The 23,617-nt window shown below is 37.9% G+C and overlaps 1 protein-coding gene across 1 annotated transcript in view; it reads right to left on the reverse strand.

Annotated features, from left to right (window-relative positions):
* The window catches only part of LOC117326519 (lipoxygenase homology domain-containing protein 1-like), an 83,909-nt gene that overhangs the window by 19,480 nt on the left and 40,812 nt on the right, over nucleotides 1–23,617 (reverse strand). Inside the window, 27 exon segments of the mRNA XM_033883275.1 lie at nucleotides 1,011–1,165; nucleotides 1,666–1,792; nucleotides 2,250–2,369; nucleotides 2,589–2,752; nucleotides 3,137–3,501; nucleotides 4,936–5,014; nucleotides 5,132–5,210; nucleotides 5,587–5,735; nucleotides 6,194–6,323; nucleotides 6,502–6,591; nucleotides 8,940–9,103; nucleotides 9,317–9,435; nucleotides 9,699–9,847; nucleotides 10,037–10,194; nucleotides 12,502–12,628; nucleotides 13,521–13,613; nucleotides 14,682–14,869; nucleotides 17,218–17,312; nucleotides 17,806–17,960; nucleotides 18,086–18,237; nucleotides 19,575–19,707; nucleotides 19,996–20,082; nucleotides 20,693–20,922; nucleotides 21,418–21,543; nucleotides 21,742–21,981; nucleotides 22,479–22,611; nucleotides 23,029–23,115. Coding sequence (XP_033739166.1) covers nucleotides 1,011–1,165; nucleotides 1,666–1,792; nucleotides 2,250–2,369; nucleotides 2,589–2,752; nucleotides 3,137–3,501; nucleotides 4,936–5,014; nucleotides 5,132–5,210; nucleotides 5,587–5,735; nucleotides 6,194–6,323; nucleotides 6,502–6,591; nucleotides 8,940–9,103; nucleotides 9,317–9,435; nucleotides 9,699–9,847; nucleotides 10,037–10,194; nucleotides 12,502–12,628; nucleotides 13,521–13,613; nucleotides 14,682–14,869; nucleotides 17,218–17,312; nucleotides 17,806–17,960; nucleotides 18,086–18,237; nucleotides 19,575–19,707; nucleotides 19,996–20,082; nucleotides 20,693–20,922; nucleotides 21,418–21,543; nucleotides 21,742–21,981; nucleotides 22,479–22,611; nucleotides 23,029–23,115 — 3,894 coding nt within the window.

Genomic DNA, 23,617 nt, shown 5'->3' on the forward strand with positions numbered 1-23,617 from the left:
TCTACAGATTGAGTGGGAGGGGTTATAATACGTCTCCCCTCTACAGATTGAGTGGGAGGGGTTATAAATACATCTCCCCTCTACAGATTGAGTGGGAGGGGTTATAAATACGTCTCCCCTCTACAGATTGAGTGGGAGGGGTTATAATACGTCTCCCCTCTACAGATTGAGTGGGAGGGGTTATAAATACATCTCCCCTCTACAGATTGAGTGGGAGGGGTTATAATACGTCTCCCCTCTACAGATTGAGTGGGAGGGGTTATAAATACGTCTCCCCTCTACAGATTGAGTGGGAGGGGTTATAAATACATCTCCCCTCTACAGATTGAGTGGGAGGGGTTATAAATAGGTCTCCCCTCTACAGATTGAGTGGGAGGGGTTATAGATAGGTCTCCTCTCTACAGATTGAGTGGGAGGGGTTATAAATACATCTCCCCTCTACAGATTGAGTGGGAGGGGTTATAAATAGGTCTCCCCTCTACAGATTGAGTGGGAGGGGTTATAGATACGTCTCCCCTCTACAGATTGAGTGGGAGGGGTTATAATACGTCTCCCCTCTAGAGATTGAGTGGGAGGGGTTATAAATACATCTCCCCTCTACAGATTGAGTGGGAGGGGTTATAAATACGTCTCCCCTCTACAGATTGAGTGGGAGGGGTTATAGATAGGTCTCCCCTCTACAGATTGAGTGGGAGGGGTTATAAATACATCTCCCCTCTACATATTGAGTGGGAGGGGTTATAAATACGTCTCCCCTCTACAGATTGAGTGGGAGGGGTTATAAATACGTCTCCACTCTACAGATTGAGTGGGAGGGGTTATAAATACATCTCCTCTCTACAGATTGAGTGGGAGGGGTTATAAATACGTCTCCCCTCTACAGATTGAGTGGGAGGGGTTATAAATAGGTCTCCCCTCTACAGATTGAGTGGGAGGGGTTATAAATACGTCTCCCCTCTACAGATTGAGCTGGAGGGGTAATAAAAAGAGGAAACTAAAGTAAAACTTACAGCCCCCTGCTCAAACTTCTTGGCGTTGTTTCTGGATGTGAGGAGCATTCGTCTGCCCGTGTCGCCTCGTTCTCCAAACAACTGTAGGAACACGTTAGCAGTGGTACTGGCCTTTAACCTGTCCCCTGTGTACACTTCTACATAATACTGCTTCACTGTCAACAAAAGCTCTCTGTTAGTAATACAGTAGTGTAGAGGTTTAAATCTGTACTAACACTTCATCAGGTGCTGAGGGTAATATAGTCTTGTTTTTTCCTCAGAGTGTAATATATTCATAATTTTCTCAGAGTGTAATATATTTATAATTTTCTCAGAGTGTAATATATTTATAGTTTTCTCTCGAGTGTAATATATTTATCTTTTTCTCAGAGTGTAATATAATTATCATTTTCTCAGCGTAATATAATTATAGTTTTCTCTCTAGTGTTATATATTTATCATTTTCTCAGATTGTAATACACTGTCTTGTTTTTTTCTCATTGTTTTTTTCTCAGAGTGTAATATATTTATAGTTTTCTCTCGAGTGTAATATATTTTACATTTTCTCAGAGTGTAATATAATTATCATTTTCTCAGAGTGTAATATAATTATCATTTTCTCAGAGTGTAATACACTGTCTTGTTATATTTTCAGAGTGTAATACATCTGTTTTACCTGGGAGCTCATCCTTCTCCTGCTTGACTGGAAACTCTCTCCAGAAGTCGTCTTTCCCATCCAACTTCACCCAGGCATTGGAATCAAATGTGTACACCTCATTACTGGTCGAGTTGGTCAGTTTAATCTGTAATTGTCATACCACATAATGTATGTAACATATTGTAGAGGTTGTTTAGTCAATGGTTGAAAATTTCACAGCATTACCAAATGTTTGATGCAATACTAGTATGTTCTTCACAGAATATATGAGAGACCATAATTCTCTCTATTATCCTATTTTCCTGTTACAATTTTTCATGACTTTTTTTTTCCAATCCTTATGGAATGACCATCGAAAGAACCAAACATATCAAAATGACAACGTTTAAACAAAAATCTTATCTAAATGATCTAATTACAGACAGAACATAACTCAATCTTGATTCTTATCATAACTACAGATTTCTCTCTATTGTCCACAATGTCATAAATCATGGAGATTTAAGTTTACCAGATGTCATTACACCTTCATTGACCTATCAAAATAATACAGAAGAACTGAAGTCACATAGTGGAGGTTGATATTTCATCTATCCACCTACCTGCTCCACAAACCAGGAGGGTGCTGTAGCTCTGTCCTCGTACCAGGACAGCTCATGTTCCGGGCCATGGAATCCTACTCTCACCTTGTAGACAACCCCTACCTCCGCCTCCACTCTCACCTGTCAGGCAATATCAACAAATATTGATTAATCAAATTATGACAATTAGAAATTATTTATACCATAAACCATATTTATCTTCATTTTAAACCAGGGAAGGGGGGTCTTATTCAGAAAAATTACGGTAAAATTATCAATGAATTTTTAAATCGTCTACAGAGAGCCTCTTCAGGAAAATATTACATGCCCTGTATTATGCCAGCTAGCAGATAACCCTACCTCATGTACGTCTGTCTTCCCCTCAAAGAATCGGAAGTCAGGAACCTCTCCTATCACTACTGGTTCACTCTGACCCTTATCTCCATAAATTACCAGGGCTACTGCAGCTACTGTCCCTTGTCCACTCTCCGAGCCTGTCAGTGTGGAGACTGACCAAGGGTTGCCTGTGGACAGATATTTAAAGGTACCGGTACTTCAATTATGTAATTAATTCTTTACCTATAGATACATGTATCAAGACTTCGACAGTTGTACAGCGCAAAGTCCAAAATATGACAGATAATTAAAAAACAATTATAATTTTCACTTTTCTCACAATTCTATATCACAGAAAATAGCATAACATTATAATTAACTGAGCTAAATTGGACATATGCTTATTTCAATACATTTTGTATATTGTAAAGTTGTTGTTTTTTTTATTATACTCTGTAGTTCAAAAATAACCCCATGGTGTAAATAAGATTTCCTTACATGCAACATGATGAAATAATTAAGTGGTAGGTTTGATTTCTTATTCATAGAAAATTACATGGGTATAGATTTACCTTTAGGAGGAGGAGGGGTAGGAGACTTTGTGACCTCCTGTTCTGTTTGTTGTGGTGTTTCTGGTTTTGGCGTTTCTGGTTTCGGCGTGTCTTGTTTTGGTGTTTCTGGTTTTGGTGTTTCTGGTTTTGGCGTTTCTGGTTTTGGCGTTTCTGGTTTTGGTGTTTCTGGTTTTGGCGTTTCTGGTTTTGGTGTTTCTGGCTTTGGACTAGAGTTATCTCCCTTCTCTGGTTCAGGTTTTGGACTTTCAACCTTCTCCTGAATAATAGGGGCAACAACTGCTACAGGAGAAGGACTGCGGACAGAGCCTTCTGATATGTACAGAGTTCTCTCAACCTTACCATCCTCCTCGCCTGCGTCCAGCCAGCTGTAACAACATTCCATTATTTCACGTAATTAACTAAATCACACATCTCCAATCTTCTGATTAAAGTTCCTGACAGCTGCTATACCTTAATATGCAAAGGGCAGTAACTCAATATGCTTACTTTGGCAAGTTGGATAATTTTTTCATCAACTGAATTGATTCAAGTATAATAAAAATATCAACAGACTTTCTAATAAGACCTGGGTAAAGACACAAGTGACATCTATAAAGTGAATCTTTACTAATATGTTTTCTATTACAGATACAACATTGGATAAAAGGTAATTATGATTGATTTAAAACAATTGGTTGTTATATTTTCATTCTATACAAAAAGTTACATACTTTTAATACACTATTACCACCCTCCAAAAGTTACATACTTATCCCTATTACCATCCTCCAAAAGTTACATACTTTACACTATTACCATCCTCCAAAAGTTACATACTTTACACTATTACCATCCTCCAAAAGTTACATACTTTACACTATTACCACTCTCCAAAAGTTACATACTTTACCCTTTTACCACCCTCCAATAGTTATTTACTTTACACTATAACCACCCTCCAATAGTTACATACTTTACACTATTACCACCCTCCAATAGTTACATACTTTACACTATTACCACACTCCAATAGTTACATACTTTACACTATTACCACTCTCCAAAAGTTACATACTTTACACTATTACCACCCTCCAAAGTTACATACTTTACACTATTACCACCCTCCAAAGTTACATACTTTACACTATTACCACCCTCCAAAAGTTACAAACTTTACACTATCACCACCCTCCAAAAGTTACAAACTTTACACTATTACCACCCTCCAAAAGTTACATACTTTACACTATTACCACCCTCCAAAAGTTAAATACTTTACACTATTACCACCCTCCAAAAGTTACAAACTTTACACTATTACCACCCTCCAAAAGTTACAAACTTTACACTATTACCACCCTCCAAAAGTTACACACTTTACACTATTACCACCCTCCAAAAGTTACATACTTTACACTATTACCACCCTCCAAATGTTACATACTTTACACTATTACCACCCTCCAAAAGTTACATACTTTACTACCTATTACTACCTTCCAAAAGCTTGAGTTTCTATTTTCGTTTTTAAAACTGAAAGCGATAAAGAAGTTAATTGGTTCCCCCCCAAAAATATACTGTGCTGCACTGTTGCATCTGTTATATAACTTTTGGTCTGACAAGTGATCACTTTTATGGCGCTTTAATATTTTTGCCCTTAAGTTGGAGTATATTAGATATATTTCAATACTGCGGGGGTTTTTCGTACATTGACAAGCCGTGTGTACATTGTCAGTAGCATCTTAGAATCAAGAACAGACCCACTTTATTAATCACAATCCAACAGTGAAAGTGAGACAGTAGACATTGGAACCTACCGGTTACAAGTAAAGACACTTTCCTCAATGGTCTCATCAGATTCCATGACAACCACTTTCTTCAGAAACCAGCCAGATCCTAAAATAGAATATCAGTATTATTTGTATTACTCACAAAAGCTCACACATCCTCTACTCTTAAATTTGATTTCAAATCAAACCAGATACAAATCTAGATAAAAAAAATATTTCTTACCTTCCAACAGGGTACCATGACCTATTGTGACCTTCTGTAGATCTCCTAGGGATACGGCCTCGACCTCAAACTGGTCAACCTAAACATACAAGTGACCTTGACATTAGTAATATTATTCAACATTCATCAGTAGAGTTTCAAAAGAACCTTCAGTTGAAAATTTTTAGGCCTACTTGAATAATAAACTACTTTATCAAATTCTAAATCTGATTTTAACAAGAAAGTTACAAGTAATCCAGCATTTGGAACATTTTTATTCACTTCATGTAAAAGTATGATGAAACAGTTGTTTAACGATCATGGCTGTTGATGTAAAGTTAAACAATACAAAACTAAAGATGATTAAAATAAATAATCATTATGTAAGAAGTAAATGAATTGAACTGATCTATGAACAAAGAGAACAGCAAAAAATTTAAAACAAAAAGAAATTGCATAGATAATGGTCTGCTGACCTGGTTATGTTGGAACTTGTCGTCGTTGTTCAGTGAGTGTTTCAGACTACGTTTGCCTGTGCCACCCTTGTCCCCGTACAGGTAGACGTACACATCGTCCACTGGTTTGTGGGCCTGACCTAGGTGTACGTACACTTGGTACCGCATCACTGTAACAAAGCGGGTCACATATAACACAAATTACAGCACAAATTTGAATTCAATGACTGCACAATATATTTCTACCAAATTCTACACATGAAATATAAGTTTCTGTATCAAAACACTGGGATAGTGTGAGGAGTAATCCCTGACATCATATTCTAATGCAGTTATCTGTTAAGACATTACTTTAATACAAAAATGTTTTAAATGTGCACAGAGATGCAGCAAAACAATCACCCTATCTGCCTTCACTTCATCTACATTTGAACAGAAAAATCAGCAGATTTCAATGCAGCAAATAGAAAGAAACATTTTCATTGGTCAATATGTATAAATGCTGTTTTAAGGTTTTACTTAAATGACATTATCCAATTTTCCACTTGTAATATGCAATAGAAATTAAAATTAATTGCAAAAATTCCTGGATTACGATCAATATAGGAGATTTCCGGGTCAAGTTTACCTTGTGGTACCAGTATAGCAGGCCATACGACTGGGAGCTCCCTCCATCCGTCCAGTTTATCATCCACTGTCACCCAATCATTGAATTCATAAGTAAAAATGTCACCGGTGTCTTCATCCTCACATTTTATCTGAGTACAAACAACAACATTGTGAGAGAGATAACATTATATAATACTTAAAGTGACATCAACACAGGTAGATATAGTATACCTGACTGACCCAGGTCTAATCATTGACAACTATTAAAATATGATTTTTCTCAGAAGATTGATAATGTTCCACTACAGGTATAGAAAGTTATCTTACCTTGCGTAGATACCAGCCTTTTGGTTGTGAGTTGTCTTTGAATCCTAGCCTCACTTTGTACAGTTCTCCAATGTCATCCAACAATTTCAGCTGAAGCACATCAAAAGGTTGACCACAAAAATTATACAGTATTCAATCTATATGAAAACCCTGTTTCTTGTGTTGTCACTCTAACTTATACAAATCTGAATGCATTTCTAGTATAGTTACAGGTGTCGGTCGTACATAGTACAGTTATCTCCCCTTACCTTACAGATGTCAGTCGTACATAGTACAGTTATCTCCCCTTACCTTACAGATGTCAGTCGTACATAGTACAGTTATCTCCCCTTACCTTACAGATGTCAGTCGTACATAGTACAGTTATCTCCCCTTACCATACAGATGTCAGTCATACCTAGTACAGTTACCTCCCCTTACCTTACAGATGTCAGTCATACCTAGTACAGTTACCTCCCCTTACCTTACAGATGTCTGTATACCTAGTACAGTTATCTCCCCTTACCTTACAGATGTCAGTCATACATAGTACAGTTACTTCCCCTTACCTTACAGATGTCAGTCATACCTAGTACAGTTATCTCCCCTTACCTTACAGGTGTCCGTATACCTAGTACAGTTATCCCCCCTTACCTTACAGGTGTCCGTATACCTAGTACAGTTATCTCCCCTTACGTTACAGGTGTCCGTATACCTAGTACAGTTACCTCCCCTTACCTTACAGGTGTCTGTCATACCTAGTACAGTTACCTCCCCTTACCTTACAGGTGTCCGTATACCTAGTACAGTTATCTCCCCTTACCTTACAGGTGTCAGTCATACCTAGTACAGTTATCTCCCCTTACCATACAGGTGTCTGTATACCTAGTACAGTTATCTCCCCTTACCTTACAGATGTCAGTCATACCTAGTACAGTTATCTCCCCTTACCTTACATGTGTCAGTCATACCTAGTACAGTTATCTCCCCTTACCTTACAGATGTCAGTCATACCTAGTACAGTTATCTCCCCTTACCTTACAGATGTCAGTCATACCTAGTACAGTTACCCCCCCTTACCTTACATGTGTCAGTCATACCTAGTACAGTTATCTCCCCTTACCTTACAGATGTCTGTATACCTAGTACAGTTATCTCCCCTTACCTTACAGATGTCAGTCATACATAGTACAGTTATCTCCCCTTACCATACAGGTGTGAGTCATACCTACATTTTTGTAGTTCAGTTACCTCCCCTTACCTTACAGGTGTATGTCATACCTAGTACAGTTACCTCCCCTTACCTTACAGGTGTCCATATACCTAGTACAGTTATCTGCCCTTACCTTACAGGTGTATGTCATACCTAGTACAGTTACCTCCCCTTACCTTACAGATGTCAGTCATACATAGTACAGTTATCTCCCCTTACCTTACAGATGTCAGTCATACCTAGTACAGTTATCTCCCCTTACCTTACAGGTGTCTGTATACCTAGTACAGTTATCTCCCCTTACCATACAGGTGTGAGTCATACATAGTAGTTATCTCCCCTTACTTTACATGTGTCTGTCATACCTAGTACAGTTACCTCCCCTTACCTTTCAGGTGTCTGTATACCTAGTACAGTTATCTCCCCTTACCACACAGGTGTCAGTCATACCTAGTACAGTTATCTCCCCTTACCTTACAGATGTCTGTCATACTTAGTACAGTTATCTCCCCTTACTTTACATGTGTCTGTCATACCTAGTACAGTTATCTCCCCTTACCTTACAGGGGTCCGTATACCTAGTACAGTTACCTCCCCTTACCATACAGGTGTCTGTCATACATAGTACAGTTATCTCCCCTTACCTTACATGTGTCTGTCATACCTAGTACAGTTATCTCCCCTTACCACACAGGTGTCAGTCACACCTAGTACAGTTATCTCCCCTTACCTTACAGATGTCAGTCATACATAGTACAGTTATCTCCCCTTACCTTACAGGTGTCTGTCATACATAGTACAGTTATCTCCCCTTACCATACAGATGTCAGTCATACATAGTACAGTTATCTCCCCTTACCTTACAGGTGTCAGTCACACCTAGTACAGTTATCTCCCCTTACCTTACAGATGTCAGTCATACATAGTACAGTTATCTCCCCTTACCTTCCAGATGTCTGTCATACCTAGTACAGTTATCTCCCCTTACCTTACAGATGTCAGTCATACATAGTACAGTTATCTCCCCTTACCTTACAGGTGTCAGTCACACCTAGTACAGTTATCTCCCCTTACCTTACAGATGTCAGTCATACATAGTACAGTTATCTCCCCTTACCTTCCAGATGTCTGTCATACCTAGTACAGTTATCTCCCCTTACCTTACAGATGTCAGTCATACATAGTACAGTTATCTCCCCTTACCTTACAGATGTCAGTCATACATAGTACAGTTATCTCCCCTTACCTTACAGGTGTCTGTCATGCCTATTTGGAAGGCATTTTCTCTTGCTGAATTGAGTAACATGGGCTGAGACTCCCCTTTGTCTCCACTCATAATCATGACTATATCGGAGGCGGAGTCTCCACCCTTCTGTCCACCAGTCTCTGTTTCCACCATCCAAGATCCCTCTAAAACAGTAGTAAACACATTTATTTTCATACATCATCCAAATCAAAACTAATTAAACACTTTTACAACGAGTTTTTACCTTCTTACTAAATCTGCTAATGATTGTGGAGTACAAGTATCCTTATAATGTGTATGACACCTAATCAAAGTACTAGCAGTCCACATGATTATGGTGTAGCGGTGACCTCTATCTTATCATAATGAGTAATTACTTGAGTCTATGGGGTTATAGTCGACCCCGTAGGGCAGCACCACAGAGCTTGGCTCCACTTTAGTGATCCGTATATCGACCTCAACTTCTTTGTCCTTTTCCTCCTTGGTTCCAACCCATCTACAACATCAAAGAGAGAATTTTATATCTTTATAATAAAGTGAATGAAACATTGCTCAAAATAAACCATATTCAAAGCCTTGCGAGAAGATTTAGTAACCATAAATGGACATTTCATTGTAACATCTTACCTTTAACTTCAGAACCAACCAACGAAACAGTACACTTCTACATGTATGTAATATAACGTAGACAATTGACATATCACATCAAAATCACACAAATCCTACACATAGGTATGTAATCAAGTATTAATAACTTACTTGTTATAATCAAATATATATTCTATATTCTTAAATTCCCCAGACTTCACAATGACCTTCTCCAGGAGCCAGGGGTCACCGGGTCCCTTTTCAACAACAACCTTGGCCAGTTCTCCAAGGTCAACTGCCTCCAGATTGAATATGTCTACCTACAATGGCAAATAAGATTTACTAACATGTTCTTGAACTAACAAACTTTCCCTTTAATTATAATTTTTCTGTATGAATCAAAATCTGCCTTTTGATCATAATTTTTCTTTACATTTGTTTTCTTCAGAAAAACAAAACACTAAAAAGTAAGTGACACTAAGTGTCCCTATTTTAATAGTTCAGCTCACCTGTCCTGTCTGGAACTTAGTTTTATTGGTTTGACTCTTGGTGAGGTGTCGGCGGCCAGAGTCAAACTGCTGTCCATAGAGTGTAAGGAAAACACTGGCTTTTGTACCAGCGTTCATCTCCTCTTCACTAGTATACACCTCAACATAGTACGGGACAACTGTAACACAGACACAAATATAACATCATTACCAGAGGATAATTTTCCCAAAATTGTATATTCTATTTTATTAAATAATGCATTTGATTTTCCTTAACTATATGCATATATGCATAAGCTATATTTCGAAATATTGCACGGCTAAAATGACTATTGCACAGTCACTTGCGAACTATTGAACACCTGTGATGTTTTGGAATTTGGTCATGTGTGAACTATTGAACACCTGTGGCGTCTCGGAATTTAGCCCTACCATTTCATGCATCACTCAGATGTCAACACTGCCAGACGACAGTCATGGTGACTTCTAGGCCTACAGGAAAGTCCAGATTTCAGTGATTCTAACTGTGTTTTAGTGATTATGTAATAAAACAAGTATATCATTGGTAGAACATCGGTAGATTACCAGTACCTCGTGTCAAATATTCTGGACTAGTGCACAGACACCCATGATATATTTGTATAATATGTTTTCATAATTAATTTTACTGGTACATGAAAATACCAAATAATCTATGAAAATAATGATTATGGAAGTCAAATAATCTCTTTAAATCTTATAGCAAATATCTAAGCTGTTACATATACTGAATTTTAATACAATATAAACTGATCTAAAGTTATCAGCACATTAACACAATAAAAACATCTATAATTACACTACAACAATCAAATTAATCCTGTTTACGTAATTAGCATTTATTTCATTTTAATCAACCTTTAACATATGGAATTGTATACCATATATCAGACATAAGTACTACTGTACTACACCACAAACCATGTTTGTAGCCTTTGTATATTATATACAGACATAATGTACTATTACAGCCTTTGTATATTACATACAGACATAATGTACTATTACAGCCTTTGTATATTACATAGACATAATGTACTATTACAGCCTTTGTATATTACATAGACATAATGTACTATTACAGCCTTTGTATATTACATACAGACATAATATACTATTACAGCCTTTGTATATTACATACAGACATAATGTACTATTACAGCCTTTGTATATTATATACAGACATAATGTACTATTACAGCCGTTGTATATTATATACAGACATAATGTACTATTACAGCCTTTGTATATTACATACACACATTATGTACTATTACAGCCTGTGTATATTACACACAGACATAATGTACTATTACAACCTTTGTATATTACATACACACATAATGTACTATTACAGCCTTTGTATATTACATACAGACATAATGTACTATTACAACCTTTGTATATTATATACAGACATAATGTACTATTACAGCCGTTGTATATTATATACAGACATAATGTACTATTACAGCCTTTGTATATTACATACACACATTATGTACTATTACAGCCTGTGTATATTACACACAGACGTACTATTACAACCTTTGTATATTACATACAGACATAATGTACTATTACAGCCTTTGTATATTATACACAGACATAATGTAATATTACAGCCGTTGTATATTATATACAGACATAATGTACTATTACAGCCTTTGTATATTACATACACACATTATGTACTATTACAGCCTGTGTATATTACACACAGACATAATGTACTATTACAACCTTTGTATATTACATACACACATAATGTACTATTACAGCCTTTGTATATTACATACAGACATAATGTACTATTACAACCTTTGTATATTATATACAGACATAATGTACTATTACAGCCGTTGTATATTATATACAGACATAATGTACTATTACAGCCTTTGTATATTACATACACACATTATGTACTATTACAGCCTGTGTATATTACACACAGACGTACTATTACAACCTTTGTATATTACATACAGACATAATGTACTATTACAGCCTTTGTATATTATACACAGACATAATGTAATATTACAGCCTTTGTATATTATACACAGACATAATGTACTATTACAGCCTTTGTATATTACATACAGACATAATGTACTATTACAGCCTTTGTATATTACATACACACATAATGTACTATTACAGCCTTTGTATATTACATACACACATAATGTACTATTACAGCCTTTGTATATTACATACAGACATAATGTACTATTACAACCTTTGTATATTACATACACACATAATGTACTATTACAACCTTTGTATATTACATACACACATAATGTACTATTACAGCCTTTGTATATTACATACAGACATAATGTACTATTACAACCTTTGTATATTACATACACACATAATGTACTATTACAGCCTTTGTATATAACACATATACACTATTACTGTACTACACCACCAACCTTGTTTGTAGCCTTTGCCCATCTTGATGACTGGCAGTTCCTTTCGGATGTCCCCATCCTGTTCTCCGACCCAGCCGGAGAAGTCGAACTGAAGTTCCTCCTCAGTCACTGTGTCTGTTAGGACGATCTGTAACATTAGTGAACATTAGGAGTAGAGTCAAAAGGTTAAGTTGGGATAGGAAGGGATCTCTCTTTTGATGAACCCCAACAGATTACACATGGCATTTGAAATGTTTATGACAAAGTTTTATTCTACATATGAGAATCTTAGCGACGCAAGACTGAACAAGCGTACCAAGTATTGCTAAAGTAATTCATATCCCACTACCGGCCCCTTATAACTATTATGGTCCTCTACCAGTGTGGGAAGTTTTATCCAAATCCATTAAGGAATGAAGCTAGAGCACTAGTTCTCTGAAAATGACTTTTCTTAAAATAGTAATCATGGTGACCTTGAACCAATGACCCTTACACTCATACATGTCTGAGATATTGTGAGTATAAATAAGTGTCTGAAGTTTGATGAAAATCTCTTGAAGGAACACACGAGAACACTGAAAAGGATTTTCTAAAAAAGTAACAGTGACCTTGACCTTGACCTAACAACGCAACCCCGGAACTCAAACAAGTTTGAGATAGCATGGTCCTTTATAAATGGTTGAAGTTTGATGAAAATCTCTGAAGGAAGGAAGCTGTTAGAGTGCTGACAAAGTATTTTATAAAAATAACAATGATGACCTTGATCTTGAACAACCCTGAAACTTGAAATAGTCGTTATTTAATGCCCTTTGTAATTGTGTGAAGTTTCCACAAAAACACTCAAGGAATGAAGATTTTATGAGCGCTGAGAATCATTTTCTAACAAAAGAACATTGATCTTTACCAAACAACTCAAACTTGTGTGACCTTTATAATTGTGAGAAGTTTCACCAGCAGGGTACTAATTAAGACACAGAATTACCTTCATTGTATCTTTGAGATGAACCACAAAACAATATCCACCTGTGAGACTGACTTACCTTTGAGATAGTCCACACAGGATTTGGGTCATCTTCCAGACCGGAGCTGACACGGATCTTATGGAGGTCACCAACCTTACTGAGGTCTATTGCCTGTAAAAAATGGAACTTCCAATAAATTTTTTTTTTTACACAAACATTCAATCCCCCTGCAGCACATGTATACATTTCCCATAAAAATTGTGAACATTTTCATGCCTTATACAGAACCAGATCTGCACATTGACTATGGAAATGTCACTTACTGCCTTAAGTGAAATGACAATATCTTTCTACAAGATAGGTGCTTTTAAGTTTCCAGTCTTGAGACACAAAGGTTCATATCAAATGAATGACATTTCTTAATCATCTGTATAACTAACACATAAGGCCTTACTACAGCAGAAAGATAGGGTAACATACTGGGAATGTTTACAATACTATAGGGTAACACACTGGGAATGTTTACAATACTATAGGGTAACATACTGGGAATGTTTACAATACTATAGGGTAACATACTGGGAATGTTTACAATACTATAGGGTAACATACTGGGAATGTTTACAATACTATAGGGTAACATACTGGGTATGTTTACAATACTATAGGGTAACATACTGGGAATGTTTACAATACTATAGGGTAACATACTGGGAATGTTTACAATACTATAGGGTAACATACTGGGAATGTTTACAATACTACAGGGTAACATACTGGGAATGTTTACAATACTATAGTGTAACATACTGGGAATGTTTACAATACTACAGGGTAACATACTGGGAATGTTTACAATACTATAGTGTAACATACTGGGAATGTTTACAATACTATAGGGTAACATACTGGGAATGTTTACAATACTATAGTGTAACATACTGGGAATGTTTACAATACTATAGTGTAACATACTGGGAATGTTTACAATACTATAGGGTACCATACTGGGAATGTTTACAATACCACAGCGTAACATACTGGGAATGTTTACAATACTATAAGGTAACATACTGGAAATGTTTACAATACTATAGGGTAACATACTGGGAATGTTTATAATATCATAGGGTAACATACTGGGAATGTTTACAATATTATAGGGTAACATACTGGGAATGTTTACAATATTATAGGGTAACATACTGGGAATGTTTACAATATTATAGGGTAACATACTGGGAACTTGTTGACCATTCCAGGTAGGAATCTCTCCTGTTCCTCGTTGATGAGTTCTACAGGACCCTCCACACCATCTTTGCCATAGACAGTCAGTGATACTGACCGAGACTTACTGGACAGTTCCTCAGCTGACTTGGGCAGTAGAGTACGATCACCTGACCACACCTGAACTGTCCATTGGCCTTCTGTGAACACATAATTTTTATATTTTTGTGAGTCTTGGCAAGACAAATTTCATAAAATCTGATGAAATGAAAACAAACACAGACAAAGTACAGATACATACCGGACTTCCCATCAGGAGACAGAGACAATGTACAGATACATACCGGACTTCCCATCAGGAGACATAGACAATGTACAGATACATGCCGGACTTCCCATCAGGAGACAGAGACAATGTACAGATACATACCGGACTTCCCATCAGGAGACACAGACACAGACAATGTACAGATACATACCGGACTTCCCATCAGGAGTCTGAGACATAGACAATGTACAGATACATACCAGACTTCCCATCAGGAGTCTGAGACACAGACAATGTACAGATACATACCGGAATTCCCATCAGGAGTCTGAGACACAGACAATGTACAGATACATACCGGACTTCCCATCAGGAGACACAGACAATGTACAGATACATACCGGACTTCCCATCAGGAGACACAGACACAGACAATGTACAGATACATACCGGACTTCCCATCAGGAGTCTGAGACACAGACAATGTACAGATACATACCGGACTTCCCATCAGGAGACACAGACACAGACAATGTACAGATACATACCGGACTTCCCATCAGGAGACACAGACACAGACAATGTACAGATACATGCTGGACTTCCCATCAGGAGACAGAGACACAGACAATGTACAGATACATACCGGACTTCCCATCAGGAGACAGACAATGTACAGATACATACCGGACTTCCCATCAGGAGACAGAGACAATGTACAGATACATACCGGACTTCCCATCAGGAGACAGACAATGTATAGATACATACCAGACTTCCCATCAGGAGACACAGACAATGTACAGATACATACCGGACTTCCCATCAGGAGACAGAGACACAGACAATGTACAGATACATACCGGACTTCCCATCAGGAGACAGAGACAATGTACAGATACATACCGGACTTCCCATCAGGAGACACAGACAATGTACAGATACATACCGGACTTCCCATCAGGAGACACAGACAATGTACAGATACATACCGGACTTCCCATCAGGAGACACAGACAATGTACAGATACATACCGGACTTCCCATCAGGAGACACAGACAATGTACAGATACATACCGGACGTCCCGTCAGGAGACACAGACAATGTACAGATACATACCGGACTTCCCATCAGGAGACAGAGACACAGACAAAGTACAGATACATACCGGACTTCCCATCAGGAGACAGAGACACAGACAATGTACAGATACATACAAGACTTCCCATCAGGAGACACAGACAATGTACAGATACATACCGGACTTCCCATCAGGAGACAGAGACACAGACAATGTACAGATACATACCAGACTTCCCATCAGGAGACAGAGACACAGACAAAGTACAGATACATACCGGACTTCCCATCAGGAGACAGAGACACAGACAAAGTACAGATACATACCGGACTTCCCATCAGGAGACAGAGACACAGACAATGTACAGATACATACCAGACTTATCATCAGGAGACACAGACAATGTACAGATACATACCGGACTTCCCATCAGGAGACAGAGACAATGTACAGATACATACCGGACTTCCCATCAGGAGACACAGACAATGTACAGATACATACCGGACTTCCCATCAGGAGACACAGACACAGACAATGTACAGATACATACCAGACTTCCCGTCAGGAGACAGAGACACAGACAATGTACAGATACATACCGGACTTCCCATCAGGAGACAGAGACAATGTACAGATACATACCGGACTTCCCATCAGGAGACAGAGACACAGACAATGTACAGATACATACCGGACTTCCCATCAGGAGACAGAGACAGAGACAATGTACAGATACATACCGGACTTCCCATCAGGAGACAGAGACACAGACAATGTACAGATACATACCGGACTTCCCATCAGGAGACACAGACACAGACAATGTACAGATACATACCGGACTTCCCATCAGGAGACAGAGACACAGACAATGTACAGATACATACCAGACTTCCCATCAGGAGACACAGACAATGTACAGATACATACCGGACTTCCCATCAGGAGACAGAGACAATGTTCAGATACATACCGGACTTCCCATCAGGAGACACAGACAATGTACAGATACATACCAGACTTCTCATCAGGAGACAGAGACAATGTACAGATACATACCGGACTTCCCATCAGGAGACACAGACAATGTACAGATACATACCGGACTTCCCATCAGGAGACAGAGACACAGACAATGTACAGATACATACCGGACTTCCCATCAGGAGACACAGACAATGTACAGATACATACCGGACTTCCCATCAGGAGACTGAGTGAGGGGCATAAATCCCAGGGGCAGGAGTTCTCGATCCAGTCGGCGGTCTTCACAGCCCGTGTCCATCCACCTATAGGTCACACAAACCAATATATTAACTTCACACATCCACCTATAGGTCACACAAACCAATATATTAACCTCACACATCCACTTATAGGTCACACAAACCAATATATAAACCTCACAATGAGTCATAATACTAGGTAATACAGAAAAACTTTTTGATATTTTACAAGTGTAACCTTTGACCTTTTAAACTTTGACCAATCAAACAATTTTTTTTTTCTAAGTGTGATGTATAATTTTTACAGTATACTGTACTCTCAGTTCTATTTTTAGTAACACCTGATCTGGACCTTGAACTTAGGAACTTTAAAAACCCTCCATTGCACATCTACATAACACAATGTATCATCATATGATATTTCAAAAAGTGTGATCTTCTGTAAGGACTTTAGATGATGTATTTTTGACGGACCCTAATAATAAACATGTCTATATATCATATACTGGGACACATCTCCACGTTTACAGTAAGAGAATTGTATGGAGACTGGTACCTGTTACAGGGGAAGATTCGTAGTTCCTGATTAAGAGAAGATTTGACCAGTACTCGAGCACACTGCCAGCCCTTGCCACGCCCTCTCTCAGTGTGACCAATCCTCACCTTCTTTATTTCACCAAGGTCAAGGCCAGATATGGTGAACTCGTCTACCTGTTGAGAGAAGGATCACAGAAAAATTTGAAGACCTCTCAACATCATATATTAACTTAACAACAAGTCTATATACATGTATAAACAATAAACACAAATCCACAAGCCAGAGAAAGACTACATACTTGGCCTTGTTTAAATGGAACAGCAGATTTCGACTTCCTCAGCATCCTTTTCCCTGTGTTTCCCCACTGACCAATCAGCTCACAGAACACATCTGCTTCAGTACCCGACTGTTCTTCATTTCCCGTAGCAACATACAGCGTATATTCATCATCTACAATGTAGGTGTTACAGGGAAATCAGTTATTGAAAACATCACATTATACACAAAAATGAGACAGATATTACACAACATTAATGACATCACCAAACTGACTTGTGTATGTCTGAATTCATTTCTTTAAATATTTGTGATAATACTTGGTCAAGTAATTGTTTGTTAATTTCACTTAGTCTTATCCAAACTGGTCTATTCAACAGGCTCATGTTTACACTGTAAAGGCCATCAGAGAGTCAACCTTTAGCAAGCACCAACTTGGAAACCTACTTTAGAAGGACCACCGGTTAGGTTCAGATAAACCACAGACATATAAAGTAGAGGTTTTCAGATTATCCTACCTCAAACTTACCCAGAAGAGGTTCCCCTATACCCGGACTTACCCAGAAGAGGTTCCCCTATACCCAGACTTACCCAGTAGAGGTTCCCCTATACCCGGACTAACCCTGTAGAGGTTACCCTATACCCAGACTTACGCTGTAGAGGTTCCCCCATACCTAGACTTACCCTGTAGAGATTCCCCTATACCCGGACTAACCCTGTAGAGGTTACCCTATACCCAGACTTACCCTGTAGAGGTTACCCTATACCCAGACTTACGCTGTAGATGTTCCCCTATACCTAGACTTACCCTGTAGAGATTCCCCTATACCCGGACTAACCCTGTAGAGGTTACCCTATACCCGGACTTACCCTGTAGAGGTTACCCTATACCCAGACTTACCCTGTAGAGGTTACCCTATACCCAGACTTACCCTGTAGAGGTTCCCCTATACCCAGACTTACCCTGTAGAGGTTCCCCTATACCCAGTAGAGGTTCCCCTATACCAAGACTTACCCTGTAGAGGTTCCCCTATACCCAGACTTACCCTGTAGAGGTTCCCCTATACCCAGACTTACCCTGTAGAGGTTCCCCTATATCCAGACTTACCCTGTAGAGGTTCCCCTATACCCAGACTTACCCTGTAGAGGTTCCCCTATACCAAGACTTACCCTGTAGAGGTTCCCCTATACCCAGACTTACCCAGTAGAGGTTCCACTATACCCACACTTACCCAGTAGAGGTTCCCCTATAACCACACTTACCCTGTAGAGGTTCCCCTATACCCAGACTTACCCTGTAGAGGTTCCCCTATACCCAGACTTACCCTGTAGAGGTTCCCCTATACCCAGACTTACCCTGTAGAGGTTCCCCTATACCCAGACTTACCCTGTAGAGGTTCCCCTATACCCACACTTACCCAGTAGAGGTTCCCCTATACCCAGACTTACCCTGTAGAGGTTCCCCTATACCCAGATTTACCCTGTAGAGGTTCCCCTATACCCAGACTTACCCTGTAGAGGTTCTTGGTCTGGTCTAATTGCTGCCAGTTCCTCAATGCCGTCCGGATTCTCCTCCGTACCTTCTAGCTCCCCATTGTACACAAAACTGAACTCCTCCCCTGTGTCCTGGTCCCTCATCTTTATCTGTTAAAACACAATCCAAGCCTTTACTCTCCATGAATATAGAAAAGGGAGTGGGGCTGTACTTTGGATATTTTCCTTTATTTGTAAATAATGAAAATTTGAAATTCTAATATGTCCGAATTTTCCTTTAATGGAAAAATTTTGGATGACAAAAAAAAAATGATGTATAGCTTTTGATATTCTATCTTCAAGATTTACCGAGCAATGCCTAATTGGTCCTGCAAATATTGATTTAGACTGTGAGCACAGTTACTCCTGTGTTCAGCATGTAAAACCTATGGTACTTACTCGACTGAGGAACCAGGCAGCACCAGTGTAGTCACCTCCAAAGTACACCCTGATTTTGTATATTGCACCAATATCCCCTAATTTTACCTGAAAACAAAAGCTTATATATATATATCATGTAAGAATACCAGTCTTCTTACCTTATAGAACAGGACAGGATTTGGTTTGGTTTGAATTGTCTATCAACAGCTAAGGTAATTTAGGACAGCCTCCCCTGTGTGCCAAATGCATGCATGTGGTGTGTACGTGTATTTTGGGAGGCTGTGTTATGTTCGTGTTTGTCAACTTGTGATAGCGCGGAACTGATGTCCACTAGTATAGCTCAGTGAAGCATACTGCTATGAAATAACAAATTGTATCCTGAAAATATTCTATGGTGATCCACCTCTTTTTGGTATTTAACTTTTGTATGTAACTTATAAGCAATAATTTCTAGAATGCTGTTATTATTTTGTATTTCATTTTTTTGTGAAAACCAGTGTAGCCTCTTTACAATGCACTAGTACTATCATTAACACTACAGAAGGCCCATAGGATAACATAAATTGTCCGACTCAAAGTCAAATGGTGGCTCATAACAGGACAGTGAAATAACATTTGTCAGTAATTGTACTGAGCACCAAATGAGACCGGGGGCTTAGACATGGGCTTAGTCACGTTAAGTAATGAGCCTTTTCTGTGTAAGAACTGCAATCACCTCCAACTTGACCACAGCACCACGCGTAAACTGGTGGTCAGCATTCAGATGAATCGGGTCTGACTGACCATCAAGTCCATACACTACACAATACACTTCTTCTGTTGTAGCTCCCGAATTTTGTTGACCGCAGAACACCCATAATGACCACTGTCCACTCGACCTCAAAGGCTGGACATCCTTGAACCACTTTTGTGTAATCTCGTTCGGACAGATGTTCGACAGTCTTTCTGTGGACACACCAGACATGGAAACAGGACATCAAGTATTCTTATATAACATTTTTTAAATAATCATTAAGTACCAAGTAAATACAACATAGATATTTCACTTATTCTGAAGAGTGAATGAAAAACACTATTGATACAAAATTGTGAAATAAAATGTTAATGCCTTCGTTATCTTAACATCACAATAAATATACTGTACCGTATAGGTCCATATTTTAGGAGTTATCAGATTTTAAGCCCTTTTCTGCTTATCGTTAGTGCACATTTGTATATACATTAACTGTTCTCTACAGCAAGTATTGCGCCAATTCATCATTGGTAATCTGATTAAATCCAGTTATGCATGAAAATGTTAATAAATACAATTACAGTATTTATTAATTATTAATCAAATAAAAAGTACTTATGTACATATTTTTACATTACTAGCAACAAAGGTCAGTGTATCACACTAACGAGACATGATAGTACATCAAATTCGAAACTGAAACTAACCTGAAACTTTAAACTTGTCGGGGATGACAGCGTTGACATCAATCCATCGCTGACAGTTGAACACAATCTGAGATACTGCACTAAGACCCTCAAACACACTGACACGCTCCACATACCAAACTTTGTCTGAAACACCATATCTCATTATAGCCTTATAAGGAATTCAAAGAGGGGAAATGTGATTTAATTCAGAAATCAGTGAAACAAACATTAAAGATCTTAAATGAATAAGTTTATCAGATCTTTTGATTACATTATAAATTCTTTAAAAAAAAATTTGAAAAAGGATGGGGCCAAACTTGACCAGATTATGTGTTGACCTACCTTTGCCTTTGCCTTCAAACTGAAGCTGTAGTGTCTGTAGTCTACCCACAGACACGGCCTCTATAATGAACACATCCACCTGGCCCGGCCTCCACAGCTGAGAACTGTTGAAGAAGGGCGTGTCCAGGGGCCGTTTCCCAGTGTCCCCATCACTTCCTGTCAGAGTGATGAAGGCATTCCCTTGGGCCACAGAGACTTCTGGGTAATTACCTGTCTGTATCTCAATGACATATTGTCTCTCTGTAAAGTTCAAAGGTCATAATCAATTAAAGTCTGTGCAAGAATCTTTAGTTGCTTATTCTCAAAAGTTTGAGTTTCATTTTTACATTTGTACTTAGGTATCCTTTTTAATCTGATTTAAAAAATTCCAACTGGAATTAGTCAAGGCTCTCCAATTTTGGTCCCACTGTTTCTGTGAAACTTTTAAATAAAATTCTAAAAGTTAAATGTCCATAACTCTCAATAAAATAAATTGACCATGACAAATTGAGAATTGACCAACATATTAACATTATACAACTGCATATCAAATTACAATTCTATCTCAGTGTCCATTAAAGAATAACTGAGCAGAAACAAAATTATGATGGAATGACAAAATGATGGCCAACGGTAACATAATTTACCCCCCTCCTCAGGCCATGAAATGGCAAGGGACATGAAAATTCCATCCCTCAAAATAATGAGTATGTATTGATTCAGTAGACAAATAATAATTTATTATCTTTAGCCTTTACCTGGTAGAGGCATCTTTCCCTTTCTGATGACAGGAAACTCCCTCGATATTTGACCGTCATCCTCGTCTCGAGCAAACCAGCGATCCACATATATCTCTAATTCCTCCTCTGTGTCAATGTCAGACAGTTTAATCTGTTGGAGACAACATCTTTTTTATATACAGTTGGTAAAATACAAGACAGCAAATTGTAGACGTCGACAAAAAAAACCAAAAAAAACAAAAACCAGGAATATTTACTAATTATGTCTAAATTTACAATCTGCAACACCAGATTTGATCTAAAACCATGCTGGTAGTGGATGTCCACTTTGATAATTGTGACATGGAAGATTCTGATTTTTTCTAGCTAGTAAATACTGTATTTATCCAGCAATAACCACATGTCTGGTAATAAGCCTACTACTGTATATTGAAGACCATTAAGTTCCTATTTCAGTGTCAGCCAAACCGCGACTTTGAATGAAAGTTTAGGAGTTTGCCCCATGCATGGGTATATTACAGGATAAATACAGGTAAGTTATATGGTGACTCTGTAAGTCTATACTTACCCAGTCAACATGCCAGTTAGGATTGGGGTTCTTGTTGTCATGGTCCAATGAGAGCTTTGTTAAGTCACCAATCTCACCAAAGTCCATCTGTAGATATTAAGATGACATTTTTTTTCAGATCTACCAGGTATATAAAGGATTCCAGATCTAAGCATGTATTTCATTTCAATATATCATAGCAAAAATTATGAATTTTTGAAATCAGTTGCTATACTTTAATCAGCTTCTCTAAATCAATTGTTATTCTTTAATCAGCTTCTCTAAATCAGTTGCTACACTTTCCAAATGTAAATGTTAGGAGAGTTAGGTTTCTTGGTTAAAGCATGAAAAATAAGGATAAAACACATAAATTTTCAGAGTATTTAGAAAGGTACACAATGAAGTTTGTTTTTATCATTATTATTATTTTTAAAATATTTTCAATATGAAATGCTTTCCATTGGGTCAATAATAATTTTTATTTTTTTAATTTTATTTTTTAATTTTCAATATACAATGCTTATAATAGCTATCAAAAGCATCTTTCATACAATTTTTTAATAGATACTTATTTTTTTATTTTTTGTACATACTTAAATTATGGTAAGTA

The sequence above is a fragment of the Pecten maximus genome, chromosome 4 (genome assembly GCF_902652985.1).
Source record: "Pecten maximus chromosome 4, xPecMax1.1, whole genome shotgun sequence".
Taxonomy (NCBI): domain Eukaryota; kingdom Metazoa; phylum Mollusca; class Bivalvia; order Pectinida; family Pectinidae; genus Pecten; species Pecten maximus.